Source organism: Panthera uncia (genome assembly GCF_023721935.1).
Source record: "Panthera uncia isolate 11264 chromosome E2 unlocalized genomic scaffold, Puncia_PCG_1.0 HiC_scaffold_20, whole genome shotgun sequence".
Lineage (NCBI taxonomy): Eukaryota > Metazoa > Chordata > Mammalia > Carnivora > Felidae > Panthera > Panthera uncia.
In genome coordinates, this window is record NW_026057589.1 from 11,931,673 (window position 1) to 11,952,564 (window position 20,892).

The 20,892-nt window shown below is 38.0% G+C and overlaps 1 protein-coding gene across 1 annotated transcript in view; it reads left to right on the plus strand.

Annotated features, from left to right (window-relative positions):
- PHLPP2 (PH domain and leucine rich repeat protein phosphatase 2) overlaps positions 1 to 20,892 on the plus strand; it is a 75,810-nt gene that overhangs the window by 2,188 nt on the left and 52,730 nt on the right. The window contains exons 2-3 of the mRNA XM_049622520.1: positions 4,935 to 5,197; positions 16,458 to 16,591. Coding sequence (XP_049478477.1) covers positions 4,935 to 5,197; positions 16,458 to 16,591 — 397 coding nt within the window. The remainder of the gene's footprint in view (positions 1 to 4,934; positions 5,198 to 16,457; positions 16,592 to 20,892) is intronic.

Here is a 20,892-nt window from a genome sequence, read left to right on the forward strand (position 1 = left end):
GGCTTATTATTCTTTTTTTTGTAATGCCTTTATTATACTTAATACCTAATTGTGAGCATCATTATTGTCTAATGTAGATCTTCATAAAAAAGGCTAGTATAGCTAAGCTAGTATAATTTAGCCAGGTTAGATCTAGGTCCATCTGTATGGGATATTGGAAAGTTTGATTCAAAACTCTTCTCCCAGATTTATTTAGCAAATTGCTAATTAGAATGTACCCGTTTACTGCTGTTGGAATATAAATATGATACTGGTAATTGGTAATACTCGTAAGATTATTGGGAGTACCTTTGAAGCATCATTTTCCAGATGTTTCCTACAACTTTGGGATTATTGTTTTACTCAGACTGTACAAGATAAGAAGTTACAACTGGACAGTGAGTGCCATGAGATCCGTTTTTGTCAGAACTAGCTTCAAGTTTTTATCCAAATAATGTGTGTATGTGGTTCTTAAAAATCCGTGAATACCAAAATGAGTTTAATGAACTGAAATATTCTTCCTATCCTTATCTCATCCCACCCTTTCCAAAATATTCCTTAACATATATATTCCTGGAGATGAGGCTATATTGTTTTAAAGTTTTGAACCAGGGAGTATATCTCCTACCTTACAGAATTTCACATTCTAATAGAACTCAGTGCATAGGGAGAGTTACCTGACCAGACTCTTGTTTTTACCATGCATATATTAGAGCTAATTGTATGTGGGCATTTAATATTTTATCACCTTTGAACTGATTACAGCCCTCATAGGTTATTTTCCTTTTTAGAGAGTTAAAAGCTTAAAGTAGGTACTTAATTCATGGCTTATTCTAAAGACTTGTGCTTTCTAGAAATACATTTAAATCTTAAATGTGCTCTTTTATACTTGTTTGATGTGAGAGGTAATTATAGTTCTGTTTCCTTTTAGAAAAGTTTGTCAACAGTTTTTATTTAAGAATAAGGAAAGCAATAGAATGTTCTTAATCTAGCAATTTCAGTGGAAAAGTGATTCTAAAAGCTGAAAATGTGTCAGAGGACAGTACTGGCCTTCAGCAGTTATCTGATGCTTTACACAGTGGAGAAGAAAGCACAGGTAATTCAGCAATAGCTAATAACAGCTGAACAGTCCATCTAGATTTGTTGCTAGAAGGCTATGCTTGTTTGGTATCTAGGCCTTTTAAATGCCCATTGAGCAGGTTTAAGAGAATGATATCTACTCAAGTTCTAATTCAGCAGTTTATCTTTGTAGGGTGTAATATGTCATATATGTAGGAGACACATTTTTTGACCAACAACACATGTGTTCAGTAAAGTTCTTAAAGAATGTAGCTTTTTTTTTTTTTTTTTTTTTTGGTACAAAAAGGTGTTTTTATTAAAGCACAGGGGCATGACCCCTGGGCAAAAGGAGCTGCCAGGAATTTATAGTCTTGATACAAATATATAAACATTTAAAAATGTCTTTAAAAATCCTCACAGAAGAAAAATCATGGATGAACTAAAATAATAACTTCCTGGGGTTTCTCTTGACTTTTTTAAGATTGATGACATCATTGGGCCTTATTTGACCTTAAAAAGTTTTTTAAAAGAAGCTTTTTGGTGGTTGTGTGGAATAGTATCCACTTGCTCTCTCCAGTGAGCTAAATTTCTCTCCACTTGGTGCAGAACACAGAGCTTCCTTGTAAAGATGTTACTGTACCATATAGAATACTATTTTTTTTTTAAATCACCTTGATTTTTTTTAATGTTTGTATTTTATTTTGCGGGGGGAGGGGCAGAGAGAGAGAGGGAGACACAGAATCCAAAGCAGGCTCTGGGCTCTGAACTGTCAGCACAGAGCCTGAACTCATGGACTGTGAGATCATCACCTGAGCCAAAGTCGGATGCTTAACCGACTGAGCCACCCAGGCGCCCCTAGAATGCTGTTTTCATTTTATTTTTTTATTTAAAAAAAATTTTTTTTTAACGTTTATTTATTTTTGAGACAGAGAGAGACAGAGCGTGAACGGGGGAGGGGCAGAGAGAGAGGGAGACACAGAACCAGAAGCAGGCCCCAGGCTCTGAGCCATCAGCCCAGAGCCCGACGCGGGGCTCGAACTCACGGTCCGCGAGATTGTGACCCTAGCCGAAGTCGGATGCCCAACTGACTGAGCCACCCAGGCGCCCCCTAGAATGCTGTTTTTTTTTTTTTTTTTTTAAATTTTTTTTTTTTTTTTTTATAACGTTTATTTATTTTTGAGACAGAGAGAGACAGAGCATGAACGGGGGAGGGTCAGAGAGAGGGAGACACAGAATCTGAAACAGGCTCCAGGCTCTGAGCTGTCAGCACAGAGCCCGACGCGGGGCTCGAACTCACGGACCGTGAGATCATGACCTGAGCCGAAGTCGGCCGCTTAACCGACTGAGCCACCCAGGCGCCCCTAATTTTTTTTTTTTTTAACGTTTATTTATTTTTGAGACAGAGAGAGACACAGCATGAACGGGGGAGGGGCAGAGAGAGAGGGAGACACAGAATCGGAAGCAGGCTCCAGGCTCTGAGCCATCAGCCCAGAGCCCGACGCGGGGCTCGAACTCGCGGACCGTGAGATCGTGACCTGAGCCGAAGTTGGACGCTTAACCAACTGAGCCACCCAGGCGCCCCTAGAATGCTGTTTTTAGATGGACCAGTTGTTAATCTTTCCCAGAGACTAAAAAATAAGGAATATTTGGAATTAATCAGTGGTTAAAATTACTTGGTGATACAAGTATGATGGCCTTTGTCTTTGTAAAATAAGTACTTGAAAGCCCTTTGTTAATTCTGAGATGTTCAGCTTTGAGAAAATGCTCTTGTTGAGAAGAGAGAGACCTAGTTCCCACTTGTAGCAGGGGTTTATCCTACTTATCTAAAGTTAGAATCAGTAATAATCCTCATGGTCTTAAATAGCTATATTCAAATCCTTAATATCTGTAAAACAGTTGATTTACTTGTCATCCTTGAACAATGAAGCCATTCTCATATTTTTCTTTCTTCCTCCCTGGGAATACCTTTTTGCTTCTCCTTCCATTTATTTATTTGTTTGTTTGTTTGTTGATTGATTGAGAGAGAGAGAGAACGCTCACACACATGTTGGTGAGGGAAAGGGAGGTATAGAGAATCCCAAGCAGGCTGTGTGCTGTCAGCGCGGAGCCTGACATGGGGCTCATTTTCATGAACCTTGAGATCATGACCTGAGCTGAAATCGAGAGTCCATCGCTTAACCGACTGAGCCATTCAAGTGCCCATCCTTTATCAGCTTTAGAAATTGAACCTTAGGTGCCACATTTGTCCTCAAATATTTAATCTTGGTAATTACAAAAATAATATTTGCTTTATTTATAGGTATTTCTGACTTCCAATGAGGAATAGTAACAAGTGTTTTATTTACTTTTTGGTTGGCAAAAAGATTTTAGTTCTCTGTAAAAAAGGAGATGTTCCCCCCTCCGCCCCAAGCTTATTCAACTTCTTGCCAGAGCAAATTGGGCTGAAGTATAGACTGGCAATACATTTCTGTGATGTCAGTTAAGTTTTGAATGCATCAGTTTGCCACTCAGGTATTAAGGCACCGTAATAGATTCTCAGTATAGAAGGGAGGAAGAAATATCAAATACATTATTAAAACCCATTGTGATCCCCATAGTAGTAGATGCATATTCAAGGTGAAGAGGTTCTGCTGTGGAGAGAGTAGAGTCGCTAATTTTAGGTATGCTGAGAGAATGGGGATGGGAAAATAGAAGGCTCCGTAGAGAACACAGGGTGACAAATGAGTAGAGTTTTCAAGCCTATCTCATCAGAGAGACAAGGTGAAGGACCTTTCAGACAAGTCACACAATTAAGGAATCGTGAGATGTTTGGGAGTTATAGGTAGCTGGATATGACTGAAACAGTAACAGGTAATGGAGACTGACACTAGAGAGGTATGGCAGTGTAAGCGTTAGTGGAAATGCCTTTATATTAAAAGGAATAGAAATGGCCCATCATAAAAAAGAACAGGTAAATACTGATCTTTAGAGCCTTGTCATATTATTGCTGTAGCAGTTGTTTTTGCTTTGAGGTAACCACAATGTGTGTGAATTTCACATACCTAAATTATCAAATGCAACAGTAATTTTTTTGGGAACATGATTAGAATATAAAAACCATTTGTACAATATTCTATACTTATTTAGGATGTGAGGCAGAGGGTCAGGACCCTAGAGAAGCTCTCAATTTGCATTATAGAGACATGTCCAAAAACATCTAATGCAGGATTGTTTATAACAGTGAGAAATTAGAAACAAACTAAATGCTATCAACAGGAGAATGGATATATTGCAATGTATTCATATAATGGGATATATTCAAATGAATGAGCTGGGTGTATTAGCATGACCAATATTGACACCCCCCCCCTCCACAAAAATGGCAGGGTAAAACATAAGTATGTTAGCATTTACAGTTCTAAATCATGTAAAATAAAATTTCATTTATAGATACATACATATATATGGCAGACAGAAACATGCATGGAATGGTGAATACCAAATACAGTAGAGTGTTTCTGCGGAGAGAGGGAAGGAAATGGAATTGATGGGGTATCAGGTAGCTTCAGCAGTATGTGTAAGAATATGTTGTATGTATGTTCTTTAGAATAAGGATCTGAAATAAATATGACAAAATGTTAAATTTTATGAAAGGTGGGTAATAGGTGCACAGATAATTCTTGACATTTTTCTGAAAACATAAGAAAAAGAAAGGGTCAGAGAAGCTAATGGACAGAGTCCTGAACAGCTAGCAGGAGAGAAAACCATTTTCCAGCTTAGGAATGGGCATGGTGGATGTGGAAGGCCCCAAGAGAGGTGTTTGGTGAATGTAGAGTGGAAGGGTGGGGTGAAGACTGAATGTGTCTAACTCAGCCAGACATTATAGCTAATGATTTCTTTCTCTTGATGTTTTTTAGAGAAATATGAAACGCAATGGGAGCAGAACTTGTTTGAATAGGAGAAGTAGGTTTGGTTCTCGAGAAAGAGACTGGCTGAGAGAAGATGTGAAGAGAGGTTGTGTTTACCTTTATGGAGCAGACACGACCACTGCCTCTACAACCGCCTCTGCCTCCTCTGACTTACATCTCGTCCTGTGTACAGTGGAGACCCCCGCGTCGGAAATCTGTGCTGGAGAGGGAAGGGAAAGTCTGTATCTACAGCTTCATGGGGACCTAGTCAGGTATGGTCTGAGTTTTACCACTCTGATGTAAGTCATTACTCTTTGTGATGGGAAGTGGGCTCTAGGATTTTCATTGTGTTTAGAACTGATGTTGATTGTGGGGTCACTAGGCTTGAAATAAGATTTGTCCTTGGAATGCCATCAGGGAAGGAAAATGTGATGGTTACTTCATTTGGATTACACCATGGGTCAGATATCTAAATATAAAATAAATATTTTAAAGTTATTTAAAAAAATAATACATGTAAATAGAATGAAATTGAAATGTGTAGAAATAAATAGAGAAGTATATATGCTCATGCATAAATATGTGTCTCTCTCTATAAATTTTATTTTATAATTATTTTTTTTTTAAATTTTAAGTAATCTCTACACCCAACATGGGGCTCGAACTCATACCTCCTAGATCAAGAGTTGCATGCTCTACCGACTGAGCCAGCCAGGCACCCCTGTATATAAATTTTAAAACTAATGGTGCTATCTCCAGCACACTACTGACTGGAAATCTCTTATAGATCTTTCTGTATTAATATTTATATAATTTACATTTATTTAATGGGTGTATAATAGTCCATTTTATGAGTCTACCATCATTTTAGCCAATCTTTTTTTTTTTTTTTTTTTTTAAATTTTAAGTAGGCTTCACATCCAACATGGGGCTTGAACTCACCACCCTGAGATCAAGAGTGGCATACTCTACCAGCTGAGCCACAAAGGTGCCCCAGCCAGTCTCCTATTAATGGACATTCAGATAGTTACTACTTTTTACTTCTACAAGCAGTGTTGCAGTAAATATTCTTTTACCTATGATATTTCTCCCATGTGGAGGTAATCTGTAGGATAAACTCCTGGAAGTGGAATTGCTGAGCCAAAGGATATATGCATTTACCGTTTTTTTGTTTTGCTTTTTTGTATGTAGACTTTGTGCCCAGCACAGAACCCAATGCAGGGCTTGAACTCATGACCCTGAGATTGATATCAAGGGTCGGATGCTTAACTGACTGAGCCACCCAGGTGCCCCTTTGCATTTATAATTTTGATATATATTGTCAGATATCTCTTCATAGAAGTTAAACTTTGACAAATAATATAAAAATATGCCTATTTTCCCCTTTCTCCAGATCATGTTAGGATTAAATTTTATATGTAAATATAAATACATACTCAAGCATGTGAGTACATACTTGCTTGTGAATAGACCTGATTGTCAACAGTTTTTAAATTAGAGAACCATAAAGTCAGCATTCCAAGGACAAATCTGTTTTCAAGCCTAATGACTTAGATTTTTGCAAATCTGGTAGGAATTTTGTTATTTTGTCATTTTAATTTTCATTTATCTTAATGAGTGAAGTTGAGCATATTTTTATAGATTCAAATGCCATTTGTGTTCTTTAGAATTTTTTATATAAATGTGAAAAAGTATTCTCATAGTAGTCTTATACTGTGTTTATGAACTCTTTACTTCAATTAAAAAAAACAAATGACTGGTTCTTTGAATTAGACATCAAATAAAAGCTTAAATGCCTGACCATTCTCCTTCTCTCCTCCCTCCCTGTAACAAATGTCTTGAAACAGAAGTTAGAGCTGTAGATTTAGAGTGAGTGGCTCGTGAAAGTGAGAAAGGAAGCTCCCACTTACTCCTCAACATGTGGTAATAATAGTAACACCTTTAGTTGAGCTAAAAATTGATGTCACTTAAAAAGTCTAAACTGAAGTTTACTCTCTGCTTCTTTTAGGGTTTGGACTAATTCCTGAAAAAGTAGATTAGCATTTGAATGTTTTCCTTGTTCACCAGTTAACTAAATTTCCTAAATCCATTTGCAAAACGTAAGGATCAGACTGGGTGATCCTTAGGCTTTTCTAAATCTTAACACCGATTCCGATCTAATTATATCAGGTGCAAAGCCTTGACCTACATTATAGCTGGTAGTGATTGATGGAGTTCATGTATTTAAGCATAAGACTTAATGTGTATGTGTGCAGAGCTACAGAAAAGTGGAGAAACTGAATTGGCTTGCTGCTACTAGCTGTGTAGTTAAGAATCCAAATGTGAAATAATTTGTGAATCTAAACTACTTAAAATGGAAAGTTTGTCTTTTTTTTTTTTTAAGCCCTGTGGCCTTGATAATTTTGTAATGAAATAGCTCTTCGTAGATCTAATTGATTAGAAAATAATGAAAACACCATTGAATTGCCATTTGAAAAGAATGAATATATTTCAATTCCTGGAGTAGGAGCTCGAGAAGTTTAATTCAGCCAGAGAATGATGATGGTGGTGATGATGGTGGATTTTTGCTAACATTGACTGCTTGTTTTGCCAGTCACTGTGCTTAGTGCTTAACGCTCCTATTCTCATTAAATCCTCACAGTAACTCCAAGGGAAGTAGCATCCTTTCTTTCAGATGAGGAAGAGTGAGGCTTTGCCGGAGGTCCTGGAACCTGTTCAAAGTCAGGTACTGCCAGGCAGTTGGAATGCCTCAGTCATTCAAAGTAGGTGGTGGACTTCGTTCTTCACCCAGTCCCTCCTGGAGGGGAACTGGTGCAGCGTCCCTTACTCAGTTTTACTATATAAGCATACTTATTTAAAGATTTTTTTTAGATCTCTTATTCAACTGTTAATTGCTTGAATTCAGTCTTGTGTTATCTAATCACACGAATAGGTACTTTCTTTGTAATAGCCTGTAAGATAGTTGACAATCTAAGGCATTATTTTTATTTTTTTTTATTTTTGCTATTTACTGGTGTAACACAGTCATTGTAGAAATTTAGGAAAATGAAAAAGTATAAAGAGAAATAATAATATTCAATGCTTATGCTTTTTGTAGATTACCTCATTTAATTTTCACAATGATCTTGTGAGGTAAATGTTATTTTCATTTGGGAAAATGAGGCTTAAGGTTAAGAATCTCACCTAAGATCACTTGTGGAGTATTTCAGTCAGATGGGGGTTCTCCAAATGTGGGCTGCTCCATTTGAATGGAGGCCAGCTGTGCATGCGGTGAAAGAATTCACCCAAGGCAGAGCAAGGGAGAGAAGTTTCTAGACTCAATGTACGGTAGCAGAGGGCAGAACAGCAAAGGAGAGATGGCCTGACATGAGGTGATGGTGAGGGGCTATAGTTATAGGGTGGAATGAGGGAATACCCGGACAAATGGAATTTTCCCTTTTTTGGTAATCTTAAGAACTGCCTGGTTGTAAGTAGCCCGTTGGTCGGTTAGAGCCTGTGGCTTAATGAGCCTGTTGGAGTCCAGTGCGGTGGTTCCTGTGGGCCCTTTTACCTTGCTCAGGTTTCCAGTGCTTAAGACTGTTGCCTAAAAGCCGCCTCTACATAACTGAGCTAATAAGAGGAGCTGGAATTTGAACTCCAGCATTCTGACACCAGGTCCCGTATTTTGACTTCCCACACCAACATTTTTCTTCAGGTCTTTTTCAAAGTACATGTGTGCGTAATTTTTAAAAATTATTTATTTGGGCCCATACCATATATTCAGTTTTGTTTACTGCATTCTTCAGTTAATTTCCTGTGTCATTAAAAATTCCTTAGACATCAGTTTTAATTGCTACAGAAGATTCCATTTTCTGGAAATACTATAACTTGTTTAAAAATTGAGTAATAACAGGCAATAATGATTTAGAGTTTTGATTCTAGAACAAGAGTGTGTGCGTTCAAATCCTGGCTCTGACCGTCACTATGCAAGTTATATAATGCTCTATGCCTTAGTTTACTAATGTATAAAATGGAGAATGATTATATTTACACTATAGAGTGGTCATGATGAAAATTACACGTTATAAAGATCAAGTGAATTAATACTTGCAAAGTAGTGCTTTTTAAAGTCTAATGTTCACGGTGGGGAGCTTGATAAAATACAGATTCTAGTGCTCGCTTCAGCAGCACATATCCTAAAATAAAGATTCTGATTCAGAAGGTTGGGTGGGGCCTGAGATTCTGCATGAAGCTCCTAAGAGATGTGCTTCACTTGGAGTGTCAAGAAGTAAAGTGCTTGCCTTGATGTCTGGCACCCAGTAAGTCCGCAGTGTTACCTATTTGGGTTGTTTCAAATCACTCAGCTCTTCAAAGTGGTGTTGTGATGACTGAATCTTCGCTCATGAATCGCTATATTGTTGCTCTCCCTGGGCTCCGTGCTAGAAATGGGATTACTGGGACGAAAATTACCTCATGTTTTTTCTAAGTCACCCATGACTTTTTCTTTCCGTACTCTTTTTCAGTCATGGACTTGTCACTTCAGTGAGACTGAGGATTATTTATTTATAGAATTGTAGTACTTTAAGGAAACTGAAAGGGATCATCTACTAGGGAAACAAAGTTTTCCAAACTTAATGACCCCATGCCCTTTCCATTGGGGCAGGGTTTGCTGGTTGTCACATCCAATAGAGAGAGTTACCAGCATGTAGGGGGCAAGGGCCAGAGAGGCTTAATGTCCTTAATGTGTGGGATAGACTTGTACACCAAAAAATGGCCTTGCCCAAAAGGCCAGTAACTTGCCAGTGGGAATAACCGAGACCATTTCTCTTTGTTTCATAAATGTGAAACAGAGGCCTGGAGAGGGTCAGTTGATAGCACATTCCCACCACCACCTGGTGTCCCAGTACATTGCTCTTATAATGTTTGGTTTGTCTTTAAAACAAATTATTTATTATTTTTTTAAAGTTTATTTATTTTGAGAGAGAGAATGCACATGTGCGCAAGGCAGGAGAGGGGCAGAGAGGAGAGACAGAATCCCAAGCAGCCTCTGTACCATCAACGCTGAGCCCAATGTGGGGCTTGCACCCACGAACTGCGAGATTATAACCTGAGCTGAGATCAGGAGCTTGACTGACTGCACCACCCAGGTGCCCTTATTTGTTTGTTTGTTTGTTTGTTTTGAGAGAGAGCACACATGATTTGGGGAGGGTCAGATAGAGGGGGAGAGAGAGAATCCCATGCTGACAGTGTGGAATCCGACGTGGAGATCCCACAAACAGTGAGATCATGACCTGAGCTGCCAAAATCAAGAGTCGGACACTCAACCAGCTGAGCCACCCAGGCGCCCTGGTTTGTCTTTTTTCAATTGAACTGTTTAAGTGATAACTGACTCACTAGTGAAGTTTAGTGTAATCATTGCCTTCTGCCTGAAAAGTTGTAACAAGACATCATACGTGACAAAGTGAAGTGCCCCTTGGCTCATGGTCATATATTTACTTTTATTCTTAGTCATCAAAATGAGTAAGATTTCTGTGTTTGATAGACTATCTCTTAAGATAAGCTTGGAGACAGTAAGGTGTTTATAACAGAAAATACCCTTGGGTTTTGGGATACTGCATTCTGATTACCTTTCTGTCATTGACTTGCTGAGTGACTTCATGCAGGTCACTAAAATCTTTACCATATTTTGATGTTATAAAAGTGGAGTGAACAATCCTGTTTTAGGATGCATACTGAACTGATTACCATTGAGGAAGGAAAAAGAGAATAATTTTGTTTTGTGCTTCATATTTCTGTGCTATTTTAAAACTTAAAAATAATGTATTATACACTAAGTAAAAAGTTTGTTTTTGTTAATTTTGTTTTTACATGTTTCTTTAATGTTTATTTTCAAGAGAAAGAGTGCAAGCGGGGGAGGGGCAGAGAGAGAGTGGGGCAGAGGATCTGAAGTGGGCTTTGTTGTGACAGCAGTGAGCCCGACGCCAGGCTTGAACTCACTAACCGCGAGATCATGACCGGAGTTGAAGTCAGACGCTCAACCGAGTCACCCAGCCACCCCTGTTTTTTACACGTTCTTAGTACTTCTGAAATCAGCTTGTATTTTATGGTTGTTGATGGGTTGTGGTTTAATTGGCAGTTTGTTTTTTGTTTCTTAATGGTTATTGCAATACCATCTGGTTTTCTGAAATACAATTCTGATACTAACTACCCAGACTTTTCACAGACTACACAAGTTAAAGGGCATGGTCCCCAACAAGACTGCCCTTCAGATTCTAGCTACACTTCTGACCAGGTTGGATACAAATTTGGGGGTTCCCATGATCCTTTTAGGTTCACTAATTCACTAGAATGACTCAGACTCAAGAACTGTACTTATGATTAGTTTTAGTCTAAAGGATACAAATTAAGACTAACCAAATGAGGCGATACATAGGGTGAGGTCTGAGTGGGTCATGAATGTAGAACTTCCATGCCCTCTCCCCGTGTCACCCTCTCAGCACATGAGTGTGTTCACCCACCAGGAAGGTCCATGGAACTTCGGTACAGATTATATTGGCATTTCTTGGGTAGGCTTGATTGATTCATTGACCACATGCTTGGCATTCAGTCTCTAGCCCTCTCTTCCTTCCCCATAGTCAGGCTGGCTCCAAACCCCAACCTTTTCTTCACTTGGTTGGTCTTTACCATGACCAGCCCCCATCTTGAGTCATCTCATCTGTTAGAGGTGATGCCAGGGGCTCATGAATGACAAGACACTTCTATTATTCAGGAAATTCCAAGGCTTTAGAATCTCCCCTCAGGAATCAGAGACAAAGACTAGTGTAAGATTCTGTATTATATAACGATTCACACAAAATAGTGTATCTTTCAAATGATGGTGGATTAGACTGATAGAATACAATTATTTTCAAACATAACTTTTTAAGTTTTTTGTATATATTAACATATGAAGTGTTTTGAGCTCTCTTCTGCGTAAGTTATTTTAACTATATAAAATAGTGTGGTTTACTGAAAAAAAAGCTAGGCTTTGTAATGTGTTAGCTTTGTAAAATGTTAAACACTTTCAGCATGGTGTCAGGCATGGAGTAGACATTCAGGCAAGTATTGTTGTTTGTATTATCTGTATTGTTGATCTTAACATTTACAGATTTTACCTTTATAGGTGGCCAGAGATTGAGTTTTAATCTCAATTTGAGGTAGAGAATGCTGTTGTGCTTTGTTAAGGTTTTTGATAAAATGTTTTATTCCCTGTATTATATTTTAATAATGTGTACTTTTGCCTCCTACTATTAACTAGAATCCTTGTGAAATGATTGATACATGGAATGAAGTGTTCTCTTCTCTTACATGTGTCTTACCTATGGGCACCATTTAGAATAACTGTTGGCTGCTACTCCAGGCTAAGAGCTGTAAATGTCTGTTGATAGCATTGTGGTATTGGTTGGGTGGTTTGGAGAGAAATAATCACATATATTCAGATTTACAAGAACCATAGTAGCTCCTAGAGCCTTAGAAGCAAACTAAAACTTAGTCTTACTGTCTTTCCTTAAAGCAGAAGCCGAAGTATTTCAAATGCTGAACAGAACCTTTCACTGCCAATATTACTCTCTCCTACACCTGATTTAGCAGTATATAATTTTCCTTTGATTTGTGAGAGATTTAACAAATAGCTAAGTACCAACCTGTTAAAGTTTTGGAACTTTGAAACACAAAATTGATCAGTAAGCATATTACACATTTCCCTCCCATCATACTCTCTACTTTCTTAAGCAGATGAGTTTAATGAGTAAATGGAATTAGTCCCTCATTTTAGTTGTTTTTGCAGTTCTTAAAATACTTCTTGTTTACTCATTTATGCTAAGTTAATGAGAGCAGATATTGAGATTCTCTTGATTTTTTTTCCCTCCTACCAAGGAAAATACTTTCCTCAGGTGGAAATGTATATAGAGGGTTTAAAAATCTACAGAGCCTTTTTAGGAAGGAAATTTGATCGTGTAAAATATGTCAGAATTAGGGTGTTAACATTTCTCTTGGTTTTCTAGACAGAAATTGAAAAATTGAGCTAGTAGATTTAACCTGAACGTATTATTTCTTGGTCCTGGCTCTGCGATCATTATATGGAATTATGATACTTAAGTACATTGAGCTCTGTATCTGGAAATAATAGCAGGATTCAGGTAGAATTTGCATTATATTAGGAAGGTGTCTTGGTACCTCACAGACTCTTGGGTTCTAAAAGACTCTAAAGATCATCTGGCCCCACTTGATTCTTTTAGGAGACTCTTATCTAAATTATCTGTGACAGATGGCTCTCTAGCTCTCCATGAGCTGTTTTGAGAGGCAGTCTGTTTCATTATTGGTATCTCTAATTATTAAAGTTCTTCCTCATTTTTGATCCTGGCTTACCTGTGTAACTTCTCCTTGTTCCTAGTCCTATTCTTTGAAGTGATCCAGAGTAAATCTAATCCTTCTTGACACTGGAAGATAGAGATAACTTGTTATACCCTTGTTATGCCCAAGTTAATCCTTTAGTGTTCAGATTACATGGCTAGTTAACCCCTCCAGGATATAGCTAATTAGAAGTCCCTCTTAAAATACATCCTCCTTAGAAGAATTCTACCATTATACTGGGAAAATGGCTAATATTGCCATACCCCTTTGTGAATTTTTATTTTGACTGGAGATTAGTTGTAACTGACGTTTTTATTCTGAAAAGCTTATGTTCTATTTCTCTTAAATTCAGTATTTAGTTATCATTGAGGGTTTTAGTTCTTTGGTCATTCCTCCTGTAGTAGTTCTGAGTTTATGGATAAAAGTCTGCACTGTGCAGTCAGGAGGGGCCAGGTGGTTGTTTTATTTTTGTGTTTTTGTGCTCATCAGGATGATTTCCATTCCTAAATTATTGTTTTTGTGGAATGTTCCAATTGGATGGGGTTGGATGAGGGCCAGAGGTACCGGCGGTGAAAGAATTCACCGAAGGCAAAACAAAAGAGGTAAAAGTTCGTTGACTACACTGTAAGGGAGCAGCGGTCAGGACAGCAAAGGAAAAACTGTCTGCCACGAGGGAGTGGTAAGGGGCTATAGTTACAGGGTGGAATGAGGGAATACAGGGACATATGGAATTTTCCTTTTTTTGGTAATCTTAAGAACTGTGCCTGGTTGTAAGTGACCCATTGGTTGGTTAGGGTGTATGGCTTAATGAGCCTTTTTGCATCAGTTCTGTGTCCGTAGTCACCTGGGGCCCTAAAGCCTTGCTCAAGTTTCTGTTGCTCAAGCCTGTTAACTAAAAGCAGCCTCTACAATTCTGGTTGTTGTTTACATTCAGCTTGGTAGTATTAGTATTTTATGTTATTTTTACCTAAATCTTACTCCCAACAGTATTTTCTACTTCTTTAACCATAAAACATAGATGTCCTTTGTATCTTTTTGCAGTGATGGGAGTGTATCATGTTTCTTCTAATTAATACAATTCTTTTTTTTTTTTTTAATTTTTTTTTTAACGTTTATTTACTTTTGAGACAGAGAGAGACAGAGGATGAACGGGGGAGGGTCAGAGAGAGAGAGAGGGAGACACAGAGTCTGAAACAGGCTCCAGGCTCTGAGCTGTCAGCACAGAGCCTGACGTGGGGCTCGAACTCACGAGCCGTGAGATCATGACCTGAGCCGAAGTCAGACGCTTAACCGACTGAGCCACCCAGGCGCCCCTAATTAATACAATTCTTAAGTTTTCTTTTCTTTTTCTTTTTCTTTTTTTTTTAACGATTTTATTTTTAAGTAGTCTCTACACCCAACACGGGGCTTGAATTTACAACCCCGAGATCAAGAGTTACATGCTCTACTGACTGAGCCACTCAGGTGCCCTTAACTTTTCTAAATAGAATCCTTTTAAGACATAAAGACTAATGCTCCTCATGACCTTTGAACACACACATGCTTTCCTATACTTGTTTTTTGGTTGTTGTTTCAGACAGGGGAGATAATTCTATTTTTATTCTAATTAAAAATTGAATCCAATCCTAAGAATTGTTGTCAATATGTTATTGAACATTAATGTGAGCTATTTTGCTAAACACTTTCCTTACTATATAATATATTGTAAGTAAATAAATTTAGGAGCAACTATGTGAGGTAGGTAATACTGTAATTCCCATTATATATGATGAGGAATTTAAGACTGAGGTTAACTAAATTTGTCCAAGAGCAAAACTGAGACTCAAACCCAGTCAGTCTGACTTTGGGATCTTAGGCTATTAGTCACTGTATTTATAACTGTTTCCTTCCTTCCTTCCTTCCTTCCTTCCTTCCTTCCTTCCTTCCTAAGTTCTAAGTGTATTTATTTACTTTGAGAGAGAGAGAGAGCGCACGCGCGCGTGTGCGAGCATGAGTGGGGGAAGGGCAGAGGGAGAGAGAGAGAGAATCCCAAGCAGGCTCTGCACAGTCAGCACAGAGTCCAGATAGACACAGGGCTCAGTCTGATGAACCATGAGATCATGACCTGAGCTGAAACCAAGAGTCAGATGCTCAACTGACCGAGCCACACAGGTGCCTCTATAACTGCTTTCTAATGAAACAATTGTAAAAGGACTCTCTTGTTGTTATTACTGATGTAGCCCTTTCTATCAAAATTCACATTGAACATTTTGGTTTTTAAATATTTTGAAGTGCTTTAGGTCTGTATGATCTAAAATATGCAGTGTCACCAGAGGCCACAAATAATTACTAGACATTCTGACTTTACTTTAGCGTTCAGTTGGGACCACATAGTAGAATGATTTCTGGGGAATTATTGGGCTGTTGACTTCTAATTCTTGTGGAAGAAATCATCTCTGAAGCCAGTGGAAATACATAGTACCTGAGACATAGTAGGCAACTCAAAGACTATGTCTCTGACTATGTGTGTAATTTATATGAAATCACTTATGGCCAAGTGTGATCTTTTATATCTCATAATTTCACTACCTTTTGGGCCACAGGTTCTCAAAGCACCCTGTAGGAGTCCCTGAGACTCTTTGAGGAAGTACATGATGTCACAACTATTTCAAATCATAATAAGTTAATAATATTCTTTTTTACTCACAGTCTCTCATGAGTTATAGTGAGGTTTTCTAGAGGCTACACAGCATGTTATTACAACAGATTAAATGTAGAAGCAGATCTGAGAATCTAGCTGTTCATTGAAATTGCCATTCTCATCACTAAATTTGTTTGATTTTGGAAAATATATTTTTTAAGAAGTTTTACTTACATTATCATATAATGGGTTTATTACTTTTAAAAATGAATAAATATTTAGAAACTTTTCAGCTTCTAATTCAGTAAATATCAATAGATATACCCCATGTAAAAAGAAGCTCTTTGGGGTCCTCAAGACCTTAGAAGGCTTCTGAGTCAAAACCTTTGAGCACCTCTTGTTTCGATTAGTTGTATCATATGATATTAAAGAAAATCTTGATACAGAAGTAAAACAAAATTTAAAACATTAAAAGATTTTTAAAATTAAAAGAAGCATTTTTATTTCTTACTAAATACTTTTGTTTTGAATTGTGTGAGCAGGAGACTGGAACCTACTGAACGACCTCTTCAGATTGTTTATGATTACTTAGCCAGGCTGGGATTTGACGACCCTGCGCGCATACAGGAGGAGGCAACAGATCCTGACCTTGGCTGTATGCTTCGATTTTATGGTGGTAAGAAGTTTTTTTTTTAATGTTTATTTATTTATTTTGAGCGAGAGAGTGGGGAGAGAATCCCAAGCAGGCTCCATGCTGTCAGTGCAGAGGCCGATGTGGGGCTCTAACCCATGAACCGTGAGATCATGACTTGAACTGAAATCAAGAGTTGGATGCTCAATCGACTGAGCCACCCTCAGGCGCCCCTATGGTGGTAAGAATTTATCATTGGCTTTGTGAGTGTGTTAACTACTTTTAGGTTGGTCATTTGTGCCTCTCTTGTCTTCAGCTTTTCAAAAGTATTTTTGTAAAAGGTGTGTTTAAGTTAATTAACTAATGTGGTAACAAAAAACAACAAAAACAAGAAAGCGGGGTGTAGTTAAGGGAAGACTTCAAAGTATTAGCCAAAATATCTTTCCTTTTTTATTTTTGCTCTTTTTGTTCTAGTTTTTTTGCTGACTTACTAGAATTATTTTATGCCTTTGCAGAATCTTCATCACATCATGCTTTTTAGTATCAATTGTATTTTCAAGTTTCTTATAAAAATCATGAACTTCTGGATAGCTCAAGAATGTTGAGAGCTAGATGGTCATTATTATATATGACTTAACATTTGATGACTCCATCTGTCAAAGCTGTATATTGTTAAATTTAGTGGGCTTGAAATCTAGGATTTTTTACTTTGTCTTTTGGTGCATTCCCCCCCTCCCCACCCCCATCAACTTTTTCACCTGGTCACTTCAATAATAAAGTTAGGCTTATTAAAATTAAATACTTTTTGAATATTACTTTCCAAATATACATAGTCTACTGCTAATACTAATGGTACTACCATTGATTGAGTGCTTACTGTGTGCTTTTATGCTTGTGAATTACCCACTTTACTCATTAGAAACACCTTATGCTATAGGAACTGTCATCTTATTTAACAAATGAGAAAGCTGAGACAGAGAAGTTAAACTACTCGTTCAAGATCATACAACTAGTGACGGAGTCTTTTAACACCTAACAATTTTTAATTAATATGACCCACTTATCAAACAATTGAAACAATAACTAAATGATTTGTGTCTATAGGCAAAATTGTTTACTAAAATCCCGTGCTCTCATTCCTGAAATTACTGATTAAATTTCTGTATACTTCTTTTTTCTTTTTTGTTGTTGTATTTACTTATTTCTAAGTAATCTCTGCCTCCAACATGGGGCTCAGATTCACCACCCTGGTACCAAGAGTTGCACGTTCTTCCAGAAAGCCAGCCAGGCGCCCCTCTATATACTTCTTCATATAACTCTTGTAACATAATAAAGTTGTCACAAGCCAACTTTATTAAATACACTTCACCAAAGATTTTATGTATAATTTTTCATCACAACACTATTTTGTGATATGTTGTTCCTTAAAAGTTGGTATTATTTTATTTCCATTAATTTCTCTTCTTTGCTAGTTCATGGAAGAAAAATAGTTGCTAGGTTGAAAGTAAGTACTAAAATCCTTTAAGGTTAATTTGAGGAACACAACCCGTTTAAACCTATAAAACTTGGTTTAAAAAAAAAAAAAAGAGCAACTTGGAGCAGTAACATTCTCGTTTTGTGATTGTGGTTGAAAGTGAATTCTTCATTATATGTTTTATTCTGGAGTGAAAGTTGAGCCTTAAAGTGCCAGCGGGCTCCTGAGCCATGGAGATTGTATTTGCACAGCTGTTGGCATCCACACATAATTTTCTACCACAACCTGATAAACTACAGCATGCCCAGGGTCTGCATATACCCTTAGGACGATATTTTTAGTAGAGTCCAAAAGAATACCAGTTTTTAGTGCTTACTCTGTTTTTTTTTAATTTTTTAATGTTTATTTCTTAAAAAAATTTTTTTAACGTTTATTTATTTTTGAGAGAAAGAGAAAGAGCGTGAGGGGGAGAGGGACAGAGAGAGAGGGAGACAAAGAATCGGAAGCAGGCTCCAGGCTCTGAGCTGTCAGCACAGAGCCTGATGCAGGGCCTGAACCCACAAACCGAGAGATCATGACCTGAGCTGAAGTCGGACACTCAACTAACTGAGCCACCCAGGCAACCCCGTACTTACTCTGTTTTTAAGGGGAGGGGGAGTCTTTAACAAAGAACATTTCCAAAAGTGACCTCTGTTAATTTAGAGAAGCTAGTATATTTTGAGTGAGAAAATTATGTTTGGGAAAGAGGTGTTTAAAGCTAACTATATTTGAAATTAGACAGTATATATATATGGCACAAAATACAAAAGTAAATATATATATATATATGTATATATATATATATATATATACATATATATACATATATATATATCAGTAAGTGTATTGATTATCTATTGTCTATGTAATGATTTACCTCAAAACTTAGTAAACTCTCAGGCACCTGGCTGGCTCAGTCGGTAAAGCATGTAACTCTTAAATGTTTTGTTTTGTTTTTTAAAGTTTATTCATTTATTATTTCTGAGAGACAGAGAGATGGACAGGAGAGAACACATGTGGGGGAGGGGCAGAGAGAGCCAGAGACACAGAATCTGAAATAGGCTGCAGACTCTGAGCTGTCAGCGCAAAGCCTGATGCAGGGTTCGAACTCATGAACTGTGATATCATGACCTGAGCTGAAGTTGGACACTTTTTTTTTTTTTAATTTTTTTTTTTTTATTTATTTTTGGGACAGAGAGAGACAGAGCATGAACGGGGGAGGGGCAGAGAGAGAGGGAGACACAGAGTCGGAAACAGGCTCCAGGCTCCGAGCCATCAGCCCAGAGCCTGACGTGGGGCTCGAACTCACGGACCGTGAGATCGTGACCTGGCTGAAGTCGGACGCTTAACCGAATGCGCCACTCAGGTGCCCCTGAAGTTGGACACTTAACGGACTGAGCCACTCAGGTGCCCTAGTAAAGCATGGAACTCTTGATTTTGGAGTTGTGAATTCAAGCCCCACATTGAGTGTAGAGATTACTAAAAAACAAAAATAGATAAATAAACTTACGAAACAAAAACAAAAACAAAAAAACAGTGACGGGATGGGGCATCTGGCTGGCTTAGTCAGAAGAGTGTGTGTGACTCTTGATCTTGGAGTCATGAGTTCAAGCTCCACGTTGGGTGTAGAGATTACTTAAAAAATAAAATAAATAATGCCTTTCTCCAATTCTATTTAAAAAAAAACTTGATGATTTAAAATGAATAAATATTTATTATCTCATATAGTTTCCATGGGTCAGAAATCCAGGAGTACTTTAGTTCTGGTTGGGGTTGCATGAGATTGTAGTCACTCTGTTGGTTAAAGATGTAGTCATCCAGAAGCTTGACTGAGGCTTGAAGCATCACTTCCAGCCTGGCTCATTCAAATGGCTGTTGGTAGGTCTCAGTTCCTCACCAGCTTTTGGCAGGAGATCTCAGTTCTTTGCTTTGTAGACCTCTGTATAGGGCTGCCTGAGTATCTTCATGCCATAGCAACTAGCTTCCCTCAGTGATGAGACAGATGGACGGACAGACACAGACACACATACACACACACGCGTGCACCTACACACACACAGGGAGGCCTCAGTGTTTTTTATGACCCAGCCTCATAAGTCACAGACATTTTCGTCACCTTCTGTTTAGTAAAAGTGAGTCACCAAATACGGCCCACCCTATAGAGAGGGAAATTAGGCCCCAACTTCTGGAGTGAGGACTATCAAAGAATTTGTGGACATATCTTAAAACCATCACAAAAAACATGCTTCCCTTTCACCATGTTCCTTTAACGACTCCCATTCCTGAATCCAGAGACAACCACTGTTAAGGAAAGATATGTGTGAAATATTCTCTTAAAGCAAATAGCTTAGTAGTCATCTTTAAATATTTTGTGTGTAGAGTCTTTGATGAGTAAGGTTAGTTAGAATACAGTGTTATATGAGGCCAGGGTCATAAGGGCCAAAGTTCAAACCAGTTAATGTTGCTGTGCTTGCTGGGTCTAAAAGGTACCCAGTTCGCCATTATGCAGCCATTATGTAGATGTCCATTACCAGTCTTGCTGGAAAGGGAATTCTGGGGAAAAGTGAGTTAGTGGAATGACTGGCTCAGTGCAAATCATGATAAAAGCTGTGGAAATCATACAGTTGACTAAAGATGAGTAGGTAGCATGAACAATCACAGAAATTAAGAGAGCATGTTAATGAACTCTGTGTATGAGGAAAGGGAGTCTACAAGATGTGATTTGCTAGTGAAGTGGTAGTTTGGGGACTCTGTGGCTCAGCGTGAGTCCCAGCCTGAGCATTTCTTTCTGTACCATATTCTGTGCACACATTGTTTAAGACCATTTTTTCCA